At 37.3% G+C, this 20,884-nt stretch overlaps 1 protein-coding gene across 1 annotated transcript; it reads left to right on the top strand.

Moving 5' to 3' along the window:
- Positions 1-9,191: 9,191 nt before the first annotated feature.
- Positions 9,192-12,784, top strand: LOC128507028 (tetraspanin-1-like). The gene is made up of 7 exons (XM_053477650.1): positions 9,192-9,371; positions 10,903-11,118; positions 11,267-11,341; positions 11,882-11,989; positions 12,156-12,287; positions 12,453-12,545; positions 12,704-12,784. The coding sequence occupies exons 1-7, from the start codon at positions 9,315-9,317 to the stop codon at positions 12,743-12,745; spliced, it is 723 nt and encodes a 240-aa protein (XP_053333625.1). The 5' UTR covers positions 9,192-9,314; the 3' UTR covers positions 12,746-12,784.
- The last annotated feature ends 8,100 nt before the right edge of the window (positions 12,785-20,884 follow it).

Here is a 20,884-nt window from a genome sequence, read left to right as displayed (position 1 = left end):
AATAAAGCATGTTTCACATATTTTCTTAGCAAAGTGCATTATCAGAGCTTACCTAAGAGTTAAAATTCATGGGTTGTTTTTTTTTTCTTTTGGTGGAGGTGCAATTGGTTTGTTCTTAGACCTTGGGCAGTTAAGAAAATTCAATGAACCTCTTAGCCAAGACAGGTGGAAATTAACATTCTTTATTTCAGCGAATATGAGTGGTTACTTGCTTCATACTGTACAGTGACAGAAATTATGTTTAAAAATGTTCTGAAAGAGTACAGTACACCAGGTGGGCTAGGAATAATTATGAAAAAAATGGGTAAATGAGGTTGTTTTTGTAACGATTAACACAAACAACAATTATGTGTCACTGGCTCCAAGTATTTAGGAAAAAGCCCCTCAGTCCTGCTGCTCTAATAAAATGCTGTGTATTCTCGGAAAAGTACGATCCAAGGTAAATGTCCAGAGTCCACTTCAGCTTATTTGTTCCAGCGTAGCTTTGTTATTGTTAGCAATTCCATATTTATTTTTATGATAGCTTTCAGCATACTGTATATTTTACAGAATTGACCTTCTGGAAACCTTAATGGATTTCTTGTGCACAGTTTAAATATACTCTGCTGCATGTCAGTTCATGATGTTTTATGAAATTAACACAGACTTTTTGTGAATTCTAAGCTATATATTAAATAATAGATTACATGTAAAGGAACATTGTCTGGCTATTTCGGATGAATTTGAATAACAGACATTTGGTATTGTGACCCTGCCTTTCCCAGTGAAAAAAAAATGCACATACTCAAAAGTATACTTAATACATATGAAATTGTGCTTTTGTAAAATTTAATTACAACTTTAATACACTTAGTACAAAATTAGTTGTTCCAAAATAGCAAACTTCAAGTATACTAGTCATTAGTCTGTGTGTTTGGTAGTACTGTAAACCTTTGCATGTGCATTCATATAAAACCTTGAGAGTGCTGTTGTTTGTTACAGTTTAATAAAAAAATAATTAATAAAAAAAAAATAATAAACTACACAAATATGTGAATACAACATTTGAAATAATTCTTCAGATTTTGTAAGATTATTTTCAATTAATAAATTTGGCCTCTATAAAGCTATGAAGACAGCCGTAATGCACAATTCACTGGTGTGGGCGTGTCCCTGCTCTAAAAGAGGGAGGAGGTCTATTTCAATTACGGGAAGCGAAAACACCCATTATAAAATCAGCATTTGCTTTTTAAAATGGTTTCCTCAAATAAATCTAGTTCTTAGAAGACAATCTGACTAAATTATTTTTGTGAAATACAGTATGCACTGAAATTCTATACACTACTGAATTGAATAGACGAACAATATCACCTTGTTGTCATCTGTTAATTTATTTCTCCACATTTGTACACACTCTCCTTTAACATTCCTCACAAGTAGGCATCAGGTGGTGTAAAATCGGCGTAAGGGAACGGGTATGGGAAGGAATGAGTTCTGCTACCTTTTTTAAACTCAGTCCCTGTTTAAGACCACTTCTGTATGAGGTGAAATAATACTTAAGATGAATACTTTTTTCCTCCGCTGAGAGACCCTTTTCCAACAACAAATGAGCTTTACCCTGTAGACAACTGTAAATGTGCAAGATACATTTACCGTAACATGTGAGAGATGGTGAGAGCACTAGAATGCACACTAAACACTCTTTCTCAATGAGAAGAAAAGAAATGAGTGAGTGACTACTTAGTGGCAAGAATATACTCCTCACTATGCAAAGTACTGACCTCCCATGGCACCGATGAGGTTAGTGAAAATTAACGGGGCACCACTCCTCATGCTACTCGACACCGAAAGTGCGGTAATGCTTGCACACCCATCTGTCGTGCCGCCTAATGCACCTCCATCAGCAGGAGGTATCCGCAATGTACATCCTGGGCGAAAACAACGGAAGGATCCGTGACACTGCTGCAAACAGGTTGTGTCAATACAGGGTGAAGCCAGAGTTGCCCCGCCGCACACGTGTGATGTGTGCAGGCCGTTACAGGTTAAGGATATCCGCATGTCAGTGTACCACCCGCAGACCGACAGTTTCGTTGAACGCTTCAACCAAACGCTTGAAAGGATGCTCCAGAGGGTGGTGGACGAAACCAACCGCAACTAGGACCAAATGCTGCTTCATGTCCTGTTTGCAGTGCATAAAACGACCACATGCCAACATGGGTTTCACGCTGCTCGAGCTACTCTTTGGCCGCCGACCGTGAAGTCTGCTTGATGAAGTTAAAGAAGCCTGGGAGGAGCAGCCTTCACTATTCAGATCTGTCTTTGAATACATACATTAGCAATCAAACACTAATAAGATTCTCCCTGCGGTATAACAGCACATGCAAAAGGCACAATGGGATCAGAAGCACGTCTACATCTGGCCAGCTCTTGACTCTTGAAATAAGTTTGTCAGCCTTAGGGCTTCTGACAGTCCTACAAAGAACACATCACACAAGGTTTGTTTCTTCCATCCACGAGTTTGCTCAATGCCTTTTCGCCACGACAAGAGTGATCAAGGACCTTTCCCATTTCTATGAAAATGTCCTCAAATTTGAGCAACAGGGTTCATGTCACCTCCCAGAGTCACCTCCCAGATCCCTCTCATAAGGGTGGGTGTGGCTCTCGATGCATGCAGTGCCCACGCCATGTGCTGGTGAAAGCTGGAGCTGCTAAAGCCGGGTTGTGACATTGACGAGGGCTTGTTTCTGAGAAGTTTCTGCTGATGTGCTCCAAGAGGGCCTTTTGCTCTCCATGGCCGATCTCTTTCAGTCAAACTCTTGAAACCTTGAGGATTATTCTGTCAGAAGGTGAGATATGTGTAAGGAAACCAGTTGCAGAAGACTATGTATCCAGTCACCATTGTAACAAAGAATAAATACCCATGCTTTTTTTTTTTTTTGCTTGGTTTTACTCCCTCATTGCCTCCTGGAACTCTTTAGTTCCCCTCTCTTTAATTTCTGCATTCTAGCTTAGTTTTCTAGTCATCAACTATTAGGGTATAATTAGAATTTTATTCAACAAACCTCCTAATGATAACAATATTTATTTAAAAAATAAAAAACTGAAAACGCACTTTTTCCAAATTATTATGCACAACAGAGTTAAAACATTTTATAGGTTGTTAAGAACTGAAAATGGGCTTTTGTTGAATTTGCAGCATTATTATTATTATTATTATTAGAACTTTATTAATCCCAGGGGAAATTGCTTCTTCGCATATCCCAGCGTAACTGGGGTCAGAGCGCAGGGTCAGCCATGATACAGCGCCCCTGGAGCAATAAGGGTTAAGGGCCTTGCTCAAGGGCCCAACAGTGGCAACCTGGTGGAGCTGGGGATTGAACTGCCGATCTTCTAATCAGTAACTCAGTGCCGTAACCCTTCGAGCTACCACTGCCCTAGGAGTCATATTTGTAAAAATCAAAAACATCCTAACAGGGCATGTTACATCGTATCATATGACCCCTTCTTTGATATCACCTTCACAATTCTTGCATCCATTAAACTTATGAGTTTTTGGACAGTTTCTGCTTGAATTTTTTTGCGGGATGTCAGAATAGCCTCCCAGAGCTGCTGTTTTGAATCAAACTGCCTTCCACCCTCATAGATCTTTTGAGGATTCTCCAAAGGTTCTCAATGGGTTTGAGGTCAGGGGAGGATGGTGTCCACACTATGAGTTCTCATCTTTTACGCCCATAGCAGCCAATGACACAGAGGTATTCTTTGCAGCATGAGATGGTGCATTGTCGTGCATGAAGATAATTTTGCCACAGAAGGCACGGTTCTTCTTTTTGTACCATGGAAGAAAGTAGTCAGTCAACATACTTTCCCCATGATTCTGGCCCAAATTACTCCAGCACCTCCTTGTTAACATCGCAGCCTTGTTGGGACATGGTGGCCATCCACAACTATCCATTACTCCATCCATCTGGACCATCCACGACACTCATCAGTAAACAATACTGTTTGAGAATTAGTCTTCATGTATGCCTGGGTCCACTGCAACCATTTCTGCTTGTAAGCATTGGTTAGAAGTGGCCAAATAGTAGGTTTATGCACAACTGCAAGCCTATAAAGAATCCTACACCTTGAGGTTCACGGGACTCCAGAGGCACCAGCAGCTTCAAATACCTGTTTGCTGCTTTGTAATGGCATTTTAGCAGCTGCTCTCTTAATCCGATGAATTTGTCTGGCAGAAACCTTCTTCATTCTGCCTTTATCTGCACAAACCTGTCTGTTCTCTGAATTAGCCACAAATGTCTTCACAGTACGATAAGTTTTTGTGAAATATCTAATGTTTTCATACCTTGTCCAAGGCCTTGCACTATTTGAGGCTTTTCAGCAGCAGAGAGATCCTTTTTCTTTCCCATATTGCTTAAAAACCTGTGGCCTGCTTAATAATGTGGAACAACCGTCTTCAGTACTTTTCCTTTAATTGGGCTCATCTGGCAAACTAATTATCGCAGGTGTCTGAGATTAATTTCAGCAATCCAAAGAGCCCTGAGATGCAATACTATCCATGGTTTAATTTAAAAACTAAACATTTAATGTTTGTGACACTTACATCCAATTTGCATAATAATTTGGAACACAGTGTACTAAATATAATATTTAGTATATCAAATATTTTATATTTATTTATACATTTATCCATATTTATCTATATGCAATATTATATACTAAAACATATTATTAAAACATATCTGTGTTTTTACAGGTTGCTGTACTTGAAGATGTTTATTCAAGTACAGCTTTTTATTGTTGTCATTTTCATAGTTACTATATGTTTCTGTCTATCTTTTTCTTTTGACTTTTTATTTTACAGTACAAGAAATAATTATGCGTTGTCATTTACAGGAATGTTGTGACATTTAGAGTTGCTCCTCAGAAGGTGGTCTGATCACCGTGAAATTTGGTCTTCATGCTTTCATCTGTAACTGAATATTCAATTGTGACTGGGTTACTTGAAAACATGGCTGCCATCAGCCAATCAGCTTTCAGCAGAGATTTAACAGTGTTAACCTCTAGCAACCCCTGGTGGATCTCATGTGCAATGGTTAATTATCCTTTTACTGCGCATCAATTTATGGTATTAGAGCACATTTAACACAATTTGCACAAACCAAACCTGCTTTCTTAGGCACATAAAGCCAAACAACCACAACATTTCAAAGGGCTGCTGAACACCCATGGAGAAAAGCGCCATTTGCCCACTTCTGCATACACAAGCTCACAGCGTCACTAGTGGCCAGTGTTGGGTGTAACGCATTAGAGTACTCTAGAGTAACAAGTAATCTAATGTGTTAGGTCCGCCATTTAAGTACTTAGTTATTTAGTTATTTTTTCAAAAATGTAATCTGTTATTCAGACAATTTATGTAATCCGTGAGCCAGACAGCAGTCATTCCCAATCCGTTAGTGTGTGCGTGTGTGAAAGTCGTCCCACAAGCCCCGCCCCCGATAACCCATCCCCCTCTGTTATCCCTGCTGTTATACCCCTATCTCACCTTTGCGGTTTGACTATGAGAGGACTGATGCGGTGAATCATGATGAACCGTACTTACGGCCACCGCGCGAAACCGCGTAGGTGAGATAGGGGTATTAGTAGTTAACAGATTATGGGCCAAACTTCGCTGAGTGATGATAGTAGAATAATTATAAAGGTCTTGACTTAATCAACATGCATGAGGAAACACAAAGGAGTTTTCATTTTCTGCAATGGAAAAGTACTTAAACTAGTTACTTTTATCAGAAAGTAACGCTGTAATGTAACTGATTACTTTTTAAAGACAGTAATTTTGTAATATAATTAGTTACTTTAAAAAATAATGTCCCTCAACACTACTAGTGGCACTGTTTTTTACAGCTTATTATATTTTAGTACTGTTTAAATGATTTAAAAAGACTACAAATGTTATATTAAACAGCTGAGATACTAGTACAATATTGTAATTAAGCAAATTTTGATCATACAGAAATTCAAAAGTCTTGAGCTCCCCTCATTTCTTCATTTGGATTAAATTATTGGGAATAAATGTTTTACTGTGACAGGCTGCAAAGTGCCTAAAAATAATATTTAAAAATTGGTTGTTTATGGGCGGCATGTGACATAGTGATTAGTAGTGTGGCCTTGTTCTTCACGTGCTTGGCAGGTTTCGTCCGGGGGCTCCGGTTTCCTTCCACAGCCCAAAGACATGCTGATTACTAAATGTGCTAAAACATTACTCACATTTAAATCAAGACTTAAAACTAATCTGTTTAGCTGTGCATTTAGCAAATGAGCACTGTGCTACGTCCGAACTGACTGCAGTGTATTTTATATTTACTTTTTTTTTATCATATAAATTTCTTTTAACTGTTTTTAAATCAAATTTTGTGGTTTTAAAAGTGTCATTACTGTTTTTACTTTTATTTTAAATCAAATTTAAATAATTTTAAAAGTTTGAGTGATATTATTTTCTATTTCTTTTTATAACTATCTTCTTCTCTTTTACGTAAAGCACTTTGAATTACCATTATGTATGAAATGTGCTATACAAATAAACTTGCCTTTCCTTGATTAGACTAATTGGTGTTTCCAAAATTGCCCAGAGTGTGTGAATGATTGCACACTCTAACAATTCAGGCTGTACCCTGGGATGAATTGGTACCTTGTCCGGGGTGTACCCCTCCTCGTACTCAGGATAAAGCAGTATAGATGATGAGTGATTGAGTGGTTGCTTATGTAACAACCTTATCAGCAGCCTTATTTCCCCTCCCTGCTATTCCAACCACTACATCAGAGTATACTAATCACCAGCCTAATTGTCTGTCCTCATCATCTGCAGCTGTTTCTCACTGGTTCATGCCTTACGTTAGATGTTTTTAATGCTTAAATGATTCATATGTCACTGCGTGGCTTAAAAAACATGCATGAATGAGTTTACAGGTGTATGGTGAGTAGCATGTCTAAGACTCGTGGTGAACAACAGACATGAAGCAAGGTCTTCTGGGAAAAAAAGGAAAGAAGGGAATTTTAAGGAGGGAGCAAGGAGAGAAGGGGAGAAAAGAAAAATGAAAGTGAAAGACAGCTCATTTAGTCCTTTAGCCGCTGTCCTTTGTGCAGTTGTGTTCTTTCCACCTATCTTTGAACTCCCTGAGGCACATGACATTGCCCAGCTGGCATGGCACTCTCACATTTAACATCCACCACACATTCTCCTTGCTCTTAAAGTTCTGGACCCCGAGCTAAGCTTTGCTAAGCCTTGCTTTCAAAGAGCTCAGCAAGCCCGTGGTCTATTAATAGTTATGTCTCGCCTGCTATGCTAGATGTACCCTGTCCATTCACAAACCTGCTGAAGGAGCGGCCACATGCCAAGTAAACCCTTTCTAAGATTTAGATTTAGGCACATGCCTGTCACTAATTCATTCGTGACACATGTAATGAAATGAAATCTCTCCCTGTCTGCCTGTCGAGGTGTACATGTTGCTCCCTGAGCTCCCAGTGACTCGACCTGGTGGTTGGAGATCTTTGATCTCTGTCTGGGCGGCATGGTGACCGGGGACGGTTTCACTTTTCCACAAAGCTAGTCCTGTCTTCGGCTGATGCTGACAGCTGTTCTCTGAGGACTCGTGACTGCAGTCGCTCGATAGTTCAGGATTGGAGTTTCCTACAGTCTACTTCAGCCTCCCATTACAAACTGCATTTTTTTTTTTTTACTTAAACACACAGTTGGGCATAACTGTTTGAGGTTCAAACCGTTTATCACCCTTATTGGAGCCTCGATTTATTATTATTCAATATTTTTACCAAACAGTAGGCTTACTTATTTACTTATTATTTAATTTATTCATCAAGTCTTTCCATTATCACATACTAAAAAGTAATTGGACAAATTAATATAATTATAAATAGGGTTATGGTTTTAGTGCATTCTGTCCTTTTAAGACTGTACTGTCCATACTGTATGTTATAATGATAATGATCGCGGTTCATCTTTTAAGTTTATGAAATATATTCTCTGCAATAATATTTTTCCTTTTTTTTCAAAATTCTAATTTATCAATCCATATAGAATATTAACTGCCTAAATGATAATAGTGCAGATGCAGAATAATTACCACAGTTCACACTTTAGGAAGAACTCCAGTAGTCCACTTCCCTGCGGAGACTGGTTTACAACGCATGTTTTTTTAACACAGTTTGTCCAATTTACATGCAGGGTTTTCAGAAGAACTAAAAAAAAAATTACGAATTTAATGCAAAAAAACTTATTTTTTTTTTAAATGATGATCATAAATACAAATATAGCATTAGCAGTTTCAGTATCTAAGGTTTACTAATATTGGATCAGACCAATAAGTTTATAATTGCCATGTATTAAGAAGTAAGTTTGTATGTTTAACTAATATACTACCCAAAATAAACCACATCAGTCAAACTGAAAAAAGTAGATCAAGAAAAACAGTGTGGTTGCAATGGTTTTGATTTGTATGCTTCATTTTCTCCATAACAGGAAACAGGAAAGTATTGTATAACTGTGTCAAATATTAAACATACAAAGTAACATCTCCTTTTTTCATAACCAGAATGAGTTTCCCAAAACATTGGCCTTAAATAGTGCTGTACTGATAGGGTTTCTAATTTTAAAGACTTGATGCGCCTGTGATACTGATACTCCTGATAATACGGATTACTGTACATAGTGACTGACATTTCATACACAGCCTCCTCATAATGGGTTTAATTTCTTCACTGATATTTAAAGTTTGGAGTCTTTTTTATAACCAGTCACTGACTGATCATTTTGTAGAACCTCCAGCTTCTTGGTCTTCATAATGCTCGGTCTATGTTTTCTAACGATCTCTTAATTGTTCCAGGAACAGGCATTCTTTAAATTGCTCATATGTTTCACTGATTATTAATGATGTGACAGGGAATGGCAACTGTTTGTACCAGATGGTATTAAAAAAGGTAAAAATTTAATATTTAGATTCATTATATTTTGTGAAGATAAGAACATACATACATCGATCAGTCACAACATTAACAACACCTCCCGGCAAATGAAATGACATTGGGTGCAGTAACCTTAACTGTAGTGCTAACTATACACACTGTAAGACCTTGAGCCACATGTCTGATCTTCCTGGTAATGCAGATGCAGAACAATTGACACAGCTTACACTTTAGGAAGATCTCCAGTAGTCCACTCGCCTGCAGAGACGGGTTTCCAGTGCATGTTTTAATCAACAGCTGGTTTGTCCAATTTACACGCAGGATTTTCAGAAGAACTAAAAAAAAAAAAAAATCCTGGCAAGATGACTTGCAAATGTATTCTGAAGGTACTAATGGTCATCGTCAACAGTTCCATCTTTGTAAGTCAAGTTTTCTTGAATTCAATGCAGAGAACGTTATTTTTTTAAGTGATGATCATTAATGCAAATATAGCATAAACAGTTTCAGTATCTAAGGTATATTTATATTAGATCAGACCAATGTGTTTATACTTGCCATGTATGAAGAAGCGAGATTAGATTTTGATTAATATGATGCACAAGGTGAACCACAACAATGAAACTGGAAAAAGTAGATCAAGTTTCATCTTCTCAAAAACAGGAAATTCTTGTACAACTGTGTCAAATATTAAACAAAATAACATCTTCCCTAATCATAACCAGAATGAGTTTCCCAAAATCTTGGCCTTAAATGGTGCTGTACTGATAGGGTTTCTAATTTTAGAGTCTTATTGCGTCTGTGATACTGATACTCATAATCCTACGGATTACTGTACTGTACATGCTGACTGACATTTCATACACAGCCTCCTCATAATGAGTTTAGTTTATTATTTAAAGTTTGAAGTCTTTTTTATAACCAGTCACTGACTGATCATTTTGTAGAACCTCCAGCTTCTTGGTCTTCATAATGCTGTCTGTGTATGCTTTCTAATGATCTCTTAATTTTTCCAGGAACAGGCATACTTTAAATTGCTAATAGATAATTAATGATGTGACTGGGAAGGCAACTGCTTGTACCAGATGGAATTAAAGAAGTTTACGTTTTTTTTTTTCAAGTTTTGTTTTTTTATATTAATTTTCAGGACCATTATATACGCCGATCAGCCACAACATTCACATCACTCACTCAAACAGAATCTAAAAAGGACCAGTGTGGGCACAGGCTTTCATTTCTACCAAGAAGAAGCCACATTAAGTAATCTATTGTAAGCCAAGAATGACTAATTATTACTGTGGAATTAGGTGTTGCTACTACTTGGCTGCAATGAAAACCTGCACCCACATGAGCCCTTTCTGGATCCCCTGAGGTAGATACTGTTCACATGTGTTCACATCCTAAAACTTGCTGATGACACCGCAGTCATTAGACTTATTACTGGTGGTGACGAAACAGCATACATGTCTTGTATGTCAAGTCTGGCCTCATGGAGTCAGGAGAATAATCTTGACATGTACAGTACATGAAAAGATCATGGACATGGGAAAGGAGAGGAGAACTTTATCAGGAGGTACAGGAGGGTAAAATGTAAGACATCCAGACTGAAAAATAGTTTTTTAAAAGTCAGATTGTTAAATAGATCAAATGATCTCATCCTTCATGTAACCATAATCAAACTACTGTACACACAACTTTTTGATGGATTTAAAGTGGAAAGCATTTCAGCATACAGAGAAATTTCTCGGGTACTTTAGGAACCCTACAGAATATTGGGCATAATGTTTTGCGTTTTCATGGATCATTTATTCCCAGGTCATTCTTTCAGTGATGAGAAATTAAAACAGTAGGCTATTTTTGTTGGCAGGTCTCTTCCTATAACTTCACAATTCCCCTCTCTTTCATTTCTGTATTCTAACTGTCTTTCTTTGTCCCCCCTCACTCGGTCAACAGATAGCCGGAGGTGTAACTGTGATCGTTGGAATTCTGATCGAAATAAATGGAAAGACTGTTCTTGAAGCGCTGAACAACAGTAAAGACATCTCCCCAGATTTTGTACCTTGGTTTAGCGCTACCTACTCGCTGATTGCTATAGGGGCCGTCCTCGCCATCATGGGCTTCCTGGGCTGCTGCGGAGCCTGCTGTGAGAATAAGTGCATGCTCATGATTGTAAGTGATCTTGATTTTTCATAAAAAATTGCTTCTTACAGCTAATGTAGCCAAACAAAATTTGGGGTTTGGAAGTATTTCTTTTCATCAACAAAGCATTCCTTTACTAACACATGTACTTAAGTGACACATGTACTTGGTGTTACAGTACTTCATCGTCATCTTCAGTGCGTTTGTCGCGGAGGTGGTTGTAGGAGTCCTCTTTCTGCTTCACCAGTCTAAGGTAAGAGCAGTGATCCTAAATATATAGCAGGTGTGTATGTGTTATATTATATTCTTAAGCAGCCAGTTGAAACCAGTATCTAAATCAGTTGTTCTAGATGGATATTAAAAAAAAAAATTGACCCATTCCCTGTTGGTATGTTCAGTTGCATGTGTTAATATTTTGCAAAGTTACAGTACCTACATTGTCATTTCTTTGTCTCATGTCTGCTTGCACAGCTTTTATACTGGGTCCAACAGGATCTGAGAAGAAACAAACCTCTACTCTGGATTGCATGGTGTACCATATACTTTGTCCTAAAATTAATAATTAAGTTATGATTTGGGGCCTTTTATGGAAAAGCAGGTATATAAACATGAACTACCATATGCATATGTCAATTCTACTTCCTTTGCTAAAAATTCTCATTAATTTCCCTGCTGTGGCAACCCCTTGATGGGAGCAGCCAAAAGTTCGACAACAACAAGATCTAATCAATTACAAGTGGTTGTGCTTGTTGTAATGGATAACGCAGACACAGTGTTTACTTTGTTTCCTTAGGCGGAGATACTGCTGGATAACCTACGTACAAAAGTCTCTCAGGATATCATGGAGAACTATGGGGAAAACAATATCATGACTAAAGCGTGGAATGAGACGATGAGTCTGGTGCATCACATTACACTGCTTGGTTTTGGGCTGAAGTGTTTATACTGTAGTAGTATACAGTGGTTTACATGATCATAAACAACAGAATTACATACTGTATGCATTGTACATATTGTAATATTGTTAATTCCTAAACTAAAGTGCTAGAGTGTGTGTGCGCTTGTAGATGAAATGCTGTGGATATAACAACTACACCGACTTTATTGACTCTCCACAAGTAAAGAACACCCTACTGTACCCCCCATCCTGCTGCTCTGAAACAAATGACGAATGTGATCTTGGAAAAGCAGAATCAGAGGTACACGTCCTGAGTTTCATACAATTCATACATAGATCACAAACCTATTAATATGCCCTAACCTTTAGACTTACCACAAGCAATTTCAAGAATTTTCTGACTCCTGTAACAAAAACTTATCCATCTTTAAGATAATCTCATGTCTTTGCCTATTTCTATTGGCAGCTTCTGACGGGCTGTTTCGACACTTTGATGGAGTGGGTGAAGAATAACTCTTTTCTGGTTGGGGGTGTGGCATTTTATGTCATTGCTATAGAGGTATTGAGAACTTCACACCACACAATTTGGAATAAGTACATTGACTATAGACACCACTGGATTAGAAAATACTCTCATTTAACCCAAACATACCCACCGTCATGGGTCTTATATGGACATTTATTTATATATTATATAATATGTCTCTCTTTTTAAAGGTTGCTGCAATGATCGTGTCCCTGATACTGTACAAGGAGTAAACTTGCAGGCGCTCCACAATGTAATGCCTCACATCTACAATAATGCAATTTGTGTAAGGAAAAAAAATAAACTTTTGTTTTGGCACATTTTATAATCCTGTCTGCTTTATTATTAACTTTGTAAACACAACCTACTGTATACCCCAAAATGCAAATATGAGCCTGTGAGTAATACTGTTGTAATATAAACTCTCAGAAAAAAAGGCATACAGTTGTACAAATAATATTCTTCAAAGAACAGTTTTGTACCTTTTTGATAAATGTACCCTCAATGTCACAGACCTCTGATGATATGATTTTTTACCTTTTAAGGTACAACTGAATTGAAGGTACATAATTATTCTAACATCAAGGGTAATCTGATAACTGATAGATTACCCCCTTTGTATTACATGTGCAGATAACATACACTCTATGAACAAAATAGAGATTTCCACATCAAAATATGAAGCAACATCATCTATCTATTATCCATTTTTTTTATAATTAGTTTATTAGCTTACATATTCATTATCATAACATCCATAAAAAACACTGAAAAAATATAATGTAAAACTAAAACATATATTGTGAATCATAAAACATGATATTTATAAAGACAAAATATTTCTGCAAGCTTTTTTAAATAAATTAATGATGATAGATACATTAGATCAACATTTGTAGGTATCAATGCAATATGGAATTTACTCTTCACTACTGCATAAAGCCGACCACAATCACTGTTTCATAAATGATTTGTTGCTGCGTTAACTGTTAAACATAGCAACAAAGCACCAAATGCCCGAAGCAGCTGCAGGAATTTTCATCAGTGGGACGCAAAAGTAAATATTCTCCGTTTATGTAGTCCATATGAATCCAAGGAGAGGCACAGTCTTTCCATCGTACTTCATTATCTGATAATGACCTGAGACAGGACATGCCCATGCTCTATTAACAGGGAAAATACTGCCTTATGTAGCTTAGCCCAAACATGTTATTTTATGTCGGCTAAGATAATGCCTTATGTAGATTTCAGATGTTAATGAATATCAGCTGTGGTGTAAATGTTCTAATGTATTTCACCCCAATTTTGGATAACTTTAGCTTACAGTAGCTTTTTAGTTTAGTTTTTGGTTAGCTCATACCACTGCTATCTATTTATAATGTTATTTAGCACAAACACTTTAGCTCCAGGTGGCTAAAATAGTGCATAATGTATCTTAAAGATTTTGTTAATATTCAGATTTAAAAAAAGAAAATTATGTTAGTATAAAAAGGTATAATTCATTGTATACGATTACAAACGCTTGTGTTGTCTTTATGCATGGTCATTAGTGTCTAATAATAATGATAATATACAGTAGTGTATTTTATTGAAATATACAATTTAGTTCTGACAGTGTAAAAGATCAGCCACCTGTTCAATAAAAGCAAATGCAAACAAGCAGGCGAGATACAGACGGCTCATCACAAAGAGCTGGACACACAATAAGTATCTGTCTGCACCTGTGATTCCATACAACCAGCACACGGACTTATCTCGAGTGACAGGAATGTTTCCACTGCTGGTCACAGGGTCTGTGTGCATTGCAAAGCAGTTTATGGAAAGCAGAAAAAAAAAACAACAACATGGAACTGCGACATTAACAACAACATGGTATGCGATGTTCACTTGTGTCTTCAGTTGAACAGGGACTGCTTTTCGAGAGAAGCACAGAGATGTATGGCTGTGTATAGGGTGTAAAAGTGGGCTTTTACAAACATTACACCCTTTTTTCTACATGCACTGTTTCTGTTTGCACTGTTTTACCCGTAATGTGTGTTTTGCATGGCATATTTATGCCATAATCTGTCTAAACAAATATAGTCTTAGAAAAAGGTTTTCTGTAACTGAGTGAGCTGGATGATTATCACACCATTTTGATGCAAAAACTCCAGGCTACTAGATTCACTTCAAAAAAGTCTTGCAATCAAATGGTATGAATGTGGTTTTTGGCCTTATTTCAGTGACGTCTTTTTTTTTAATTGTTTTTAATAACCATACATAACTGTCATACAAGCTGCTCACATATTAGTGTAGCACAGTTTGTGCTGAATAGGGTGTAATCAGACTTGAGCAATCAAGCAATCAACATTTAATATATGTCCAGTGAGGTCAATAAGTATTTGATCACCCTGTGATTATGCACGTTCTCTTACTTAGAAATCATGGAGGGGTCCACAATTTTCAGCATAGCTGCATTTCCACTGTGTGAGACAGAGTCTAAAAAGAAAAATTCAGAAATCACATTGTATCATTTTTTAACAATTTATTTGTGAATTACTGTGTCAAATAAGCATTTGATCACTTGCTTATCAGCCAGATTTCTTAAAGGCCAGTTATGTTGCTTTTAAATAGTCCATATGCTTCTTACGGAGCCACTCCTTAGTTTTCCTGACTGTGTGCTTTGGGTCATTGTCATGTTGGAAGACCCAGCCACGACCCATCTTTAATGCTCTGACTGAAGGAAGGAGGTTTTTGCCCAATATGTCACAATACATGGCCCCGTTCATCCTTTCCTTAATACAGTGCAGTCGTCCTGTCCCCTGTGCAGAAAAACACCCCCAGAGCATGATGCTTCCAGCCCCATGCTTCACTGTAGGTAGGGTATTATTGGGATAATACTCATCATTCTTCTTCCTCCAAACACAGAGAATGTAGTTAAGACCAAAAAGTTCTACTTTGGTCTCATCTGACCACAGGACTTTCTCCCATGACTCCTCTGGATCATCCAGATGGTCCCTAGCAAACTTCAGACGGGCCTTGACATGGGCTGACTTACAGTAAGCAGGGGAACCTTTCGTGCTATGCAAGATTTTAAACCATGACTTCATAATACCTCTAATCTGAGGTGCTTTTAATTGGTCATTTTTCAGGCTGATAACTCTAAATGAACTTCTGGTCTGCAGCAGAGGTAGGTTTTGGTCTCGCCCTCCTGGGACGGCCTTCATGAGAGCCAGTTTCATTATGGTGCTTGACGGATTTTGCAAATGCACTTGACAATACTGTTCTTGCAAGAACTATTACAGAAAGGCTGACCTCTGTGTCTTAAAATAACAACTAACTGTTGTTTTTGTTGTTGTTACGTAATTACCTAATTCCATATGTGTTATTTTATAGTTTTGAAATCCGCAGTATTGTCGTAGAATGTAGCAAATAAATCACTAAACAAAAACAAAAAAAATTGCAAGTGTTTTAAAACTTTTGAATGGTAGTGTATATATATATATTAGTATTTACAGTTTGAGTTTGACACACCTTCATGAGCTCTGTCGCTTGCTGTTAATAGGCGCCTAAGAGAGAATAACACATTATCGGCCTCAGTTGACGCGCAATACCTGAGATTGAAACACGACTGCTCCCTACAGGTAATGTACATCAAGTGCCTGAAAACTTAACAGCTGGCCGCGCACTGCTGCAGCAGCTTGTGAGATCCCTTTCCTCGAGACGCAAATTCTTAATGGCCACATCTGTACCTGTGACATTTCATTGATTTTGGGAGTGGTCAGATAAGATCCTTCCTGATGCACTCAAAGGAGACACTTTAAGGGAATTAGGGAATTATTTAGGGAATTTGCGAGGCGGCAGCTTTCTGGGTGAAGTTTCCTGGCACTTGGGGCACCACTGGAAGTTCCTCACTTCAGTAGCGCTAAAATCTAATCTCATCTCTAATCTTCTCCGCCCTGTGGTTTTCATGCCGAGAAGTCTACTGAGCAGAGGTTCAAATGTGCCTGGTTCATGATTGTGTCCACTTCTCCTTGTAGCATCACCAGCAAATCACATTGTTCTACCCTTCTCTGGTACTGCTGGCATTCACAGCACTAAATCACACATTAGAGGTGTGAAAGTGCACTTTACCTGCACAATGTTTCTTCTTGTCTCATCTGTTTGCATCTCTTTTTCATGATCTCACTTCCCCCCCTACACTGCTTCTTCAACAATGAACAATTGTCAACATCTGTTCTGTGTGTTGTGAGTTAACGTGACAGTAACATGACATGAGTCTGAACCCAACAGCACCATCCTGTGGATTACTCATGAAGAACAACCTCTAGTACCTCTTCATCTTGGTCAGTGGACCCTTATCGTATTCTGGAAACAGTGGGGGAATGTTGGGATGCCGCACCCTGGCCTGATGTTGGAGGTGTGAGGAAACCTACAGTGACTTTTAGTATCGGCATTAAATGATTTCATATTTACGAAGAGAAATACATTCTACACTTATCAAACCAAAGTAACTTTATTAGGAAACTGTATCATCATGCATTAACACAATCAGCCCATCATGGGGCAGCAAAGCAATGCATATAATCATACAATATACAGGCTTCATGCTTTCATATCAAGATAGTTTTTATACAGTTTTCATATCAACTTTAGATCAGAATAGGGTGTAAAATGTAATCTCACAGCAGTCCCTGGAGTTTACACAGAATTGTGTTGGGGAGAAAAAACAGCAAGATGCTCTCAGAAGTTCTCTGTGGACAAAAAAATGCCATCAGAGAAGAATGGCCAGGCTGGTTTTGAGATGACAGTAAGGCTATGTTAACTCAAATATCCACACCTGAAAACCACTGTGAGCAGAAAAGCATCACAGATGACACCAAGATGCAAAACTATCACCCAACTCAAGAACCCTGAGGCCAACATGAACACAGAATCCCCAAAACTGGACAGTTGAAGATTTGTACGGAGCCCCGGTAGTCACCTAGAGGAGAAAAAAAAATAAAAAATCTGTGGCATAAGTTTTGTAAGTTGTGCCCTCAGTTTAATAATCCGTTACCACAACTTCTTAAACTGTTCCCTCAGTTTAACTATTCGTGCACTCAGATTTTGTAATCCGTACCCACAAATTCATAATTCTGTGCGCACACTTTTGCAATCTGTTCCCACAGGCTTGTACACAGACTTCTTTTTAGAAGAACAGGAAGCTCCTCGCTACGTGTTAATAAATCTTATTACATATTGTTTTATTGTGGATTATTAAGTGTAATACATCAAACTCTCTTACAGCATGCTTACAGTAATTCTCTAGATATCAATTGTAGCCGCTATAAGGTAATAAGAATGATTTGCATTAAAATATTGTGATAATTTGTGATAATCAGCACATTAAAATTATTATTATTATTATTATTATTAATAATAATATTATTATTATTATTATAACTATAGTATACAAAATAATTAATAAATGCTTAATTTATAAATAACCTATTATAGTTTTGGAAATGTGTTTTTCCGACTATAAAAGGTAAAAGTAAATAAGTCAATTCAGCATCTTACGGTTTATATACATTATACGAATTGCAATGACAGTCTCTGTCTACCCCTAGGCTTCCATCCACCTTGAGCTTACTTTTTCCTCACCTTATAGGATAGACAGATTTGGACTAATTTTCAGGTTATTTATATATAAAGCATTTCTGAATTAATTCATAATAAGTGTACTTAAATGTAATCTTTTATCATTATAAAATAAAAATAATTATTATTAATATTTAATAAACCCGGATTCGTGTTTTATGACAGACTCTTGACTAACTGCTTTCTTTCTCATTTAATAATAATCTCAATAATAATAATAATAACAATAATAATTATAATAATGTACTGATTATCACAAGATTTTAATGCAAATCATTCTTATTAAATCACAGTATTCTACCTCAAAGCTGCTACAATTGATAGCTAAAGAAGAACTGTAAGCATGCTGTAAGACAGTTCGGTGTATTACACTTAACAATCCATAATAAATAGGATAATAAGATTCATTAACACGTAGTGGGAAGCTTCCTGTTCTTCTAAAAGAAGGCTGTATACAAGCCTGTGGGAACAGATTGCAAAAGCGTGCGCACGGAATTATGAATTTGTGGGTACGGATTACAAAATCTGAGTGCACGGATAGTTAAACTGAGGGAACAGTTTAAGAAGTTGTGGAAACGGATTTTATCAAACTGAGGGCACAAATTACAAAACTGTTGCCACAGATTTTTTTTTTTCTCCTCTAGGGGACTTCCAGGGCTCCGTAGATTTGAAAAGTGTTGCATGATTTTAAAATGTTCAGTTTTGGTGAATGTGTGTTCACTGTGCATTGCTCTGCTGCAGAGGTGCCAAGTAACGAGGTACAAATACTTGCGGAATGAATTTGGGGTATCTATACTTTACTGGAGTAATTATTTTTCAGATGACATCTTACTTCTACTCCTTACATTTTCACGCAATTATCTGTACTTTCTACAGCTTACATTTTAAAAACTAGCCTCGTTACTCCTATTTTATTTCAGCTCGTCATTCAAAACACAAACAAAAAAAAACATCCTGATAAATCGCGCCATCCGGATGGAGCGAATTTGATTGTGGTTGGATGAGAAGTATAAACATACCATTCCGACACCCTATTGGTTGGTACGCGATTCATCGCACCTGGACATGACGTCAGGCCACACACTCCAGCAAGAACATTTAAACAAAATAGCATTTTCGGTTGATAAGGTTGTGATAAGTAGATGAAGATGTTCGTGATAGAGACTCAAGATTCGAGCGAAATGTCACAACCAAGCACCAGCGAGGAAAGTAACAGGAATGATACCATACAAGGGTAATTGTTACTAAGCCTGCCCTGGGTACACTAATTTTCTTGTATGTTGCCCTCACATATTCCTGCAGCTAAGCTTAGATGTACATTTACATTCCAATAAAGGTCACTGATGACACGCCTCTGAAGTTTGACTTTTTGCACCATTAAAATATTTATAGGCAACTAGTTATCATATCTTCTTCTCCATGAAACATGTTAATGCTCAGTAGTACACAAATATGGTTCTTTAATGTATTTGCATTGTGCTAAAATGCATTCTATTTCAATTGCCATATACAGTATCCCAAATCACTATGGCCATTAAAAAAACTTTTTTTATGAGGTGTTAGTGCAGTATATAGGCCCGTTGCACAGCCTAAGCTTTTATCCTTAATGGTTTTTTTCCTTCTTACGTTACTTTTACTTTTATACTTTAAGTAGTTTTGAAACCAGTACTTTTACTTGAGTAAAAAGCTTAAGTTGATACTTCAACTTCTAAAGAAGTCTTTTTAAACCCTAGTATCTATACTTCTACTCAAGTAATGAATGTGAATACTTTTGACACCACTGCTCTGCTGCAACATGACTGGCTGACTGGATAACATGAATATATTGATTTATTGAGTGAGTTTACAGGTGGATGGTGATTGGCAGGAAAAGAAATAAAACATTCAAAACAGCCCAGCTGTTTATTACTCAAGAGTGTGTAAAGTGTTTATCAATGGTATGCAATGCATACAATAAATGAATATTCAGAAAAAAAAAAATCACTATTCAGTCTTTGAAGCAAGTGACTTTTTAATTTGATTACGTGAAATTAAAAAGTCTTGTAAAACTTACACAACTCCAAAACATTTTTACCACTGATAAGAATCACATCTTCAGTTTGTGTTATTGGAAAAAAAACAACTGTTGTAGCTAGATTTAAATATTCAAAGTGCAACCCATCCGTGGTTTATCACCTTTATTTTTGGAGACATAACTCCAACTCTTGTGAAAACTACAAACGGCAATGCAACTGCAAAGACCTTGACAGGAAATGGTGCACACAAAAGAAATAAAATAAAAGATTTATTTAATAACTTTATTAAAGTTGTTAGTCCTAATTAATTATACAGTTATGACTGTAACTCAAATTTGTATCGCGAAAAGAATAAACAGCCATCTAATGGCTCTAACGCTCGGTCTAACTCACTTATTCATATCCTGCCAAACCTGTCTTTCAGAGTCACAGGACAACTGGAGATTATCTCAATAGACTCAGGGCACTAGAAGGGGTACACCCTGGATAGGGTGAAAATCCACTGCAGGGCACAAGCACACATTGTGGGCAGGATGGAAGTGCCAATTAGCCTTATCTGCATGTCTTTGGACTGTCGGAGGAAACCCGGAGTACCTCGGAGGAAACCCAGTAAGCACAGGGAGAACATGCAAACTTCATCCTCAACATCAAAAACATCATGTTCAGTTGATTGTCTTTCCTTATCAGAGATGTCAAAAATGGGAAACTTAGATTTGGCTTTGAATTCAGTGAACT

This window comes from Clarias gariepinus, chromosome 18, assembly GCF_024256425.1.
Source record: "Clarias gariepinus isolate MV-2021 ecotype Netherlands chromosome 18, CGAR_prim_01v2, whole genome shotgun sequence".
Lineage (NCBI taxonomy): Eukaryota > Metazoa > Chordata > Actinopteri > Siluriformes > Clariidae > Clarias > Clarias gariepinus.
The sequence above is the reverse complement of the archived record's forward strand: the minus strand, read 5'-3'. Positions and strand labels throughout refer to the sequence as shown.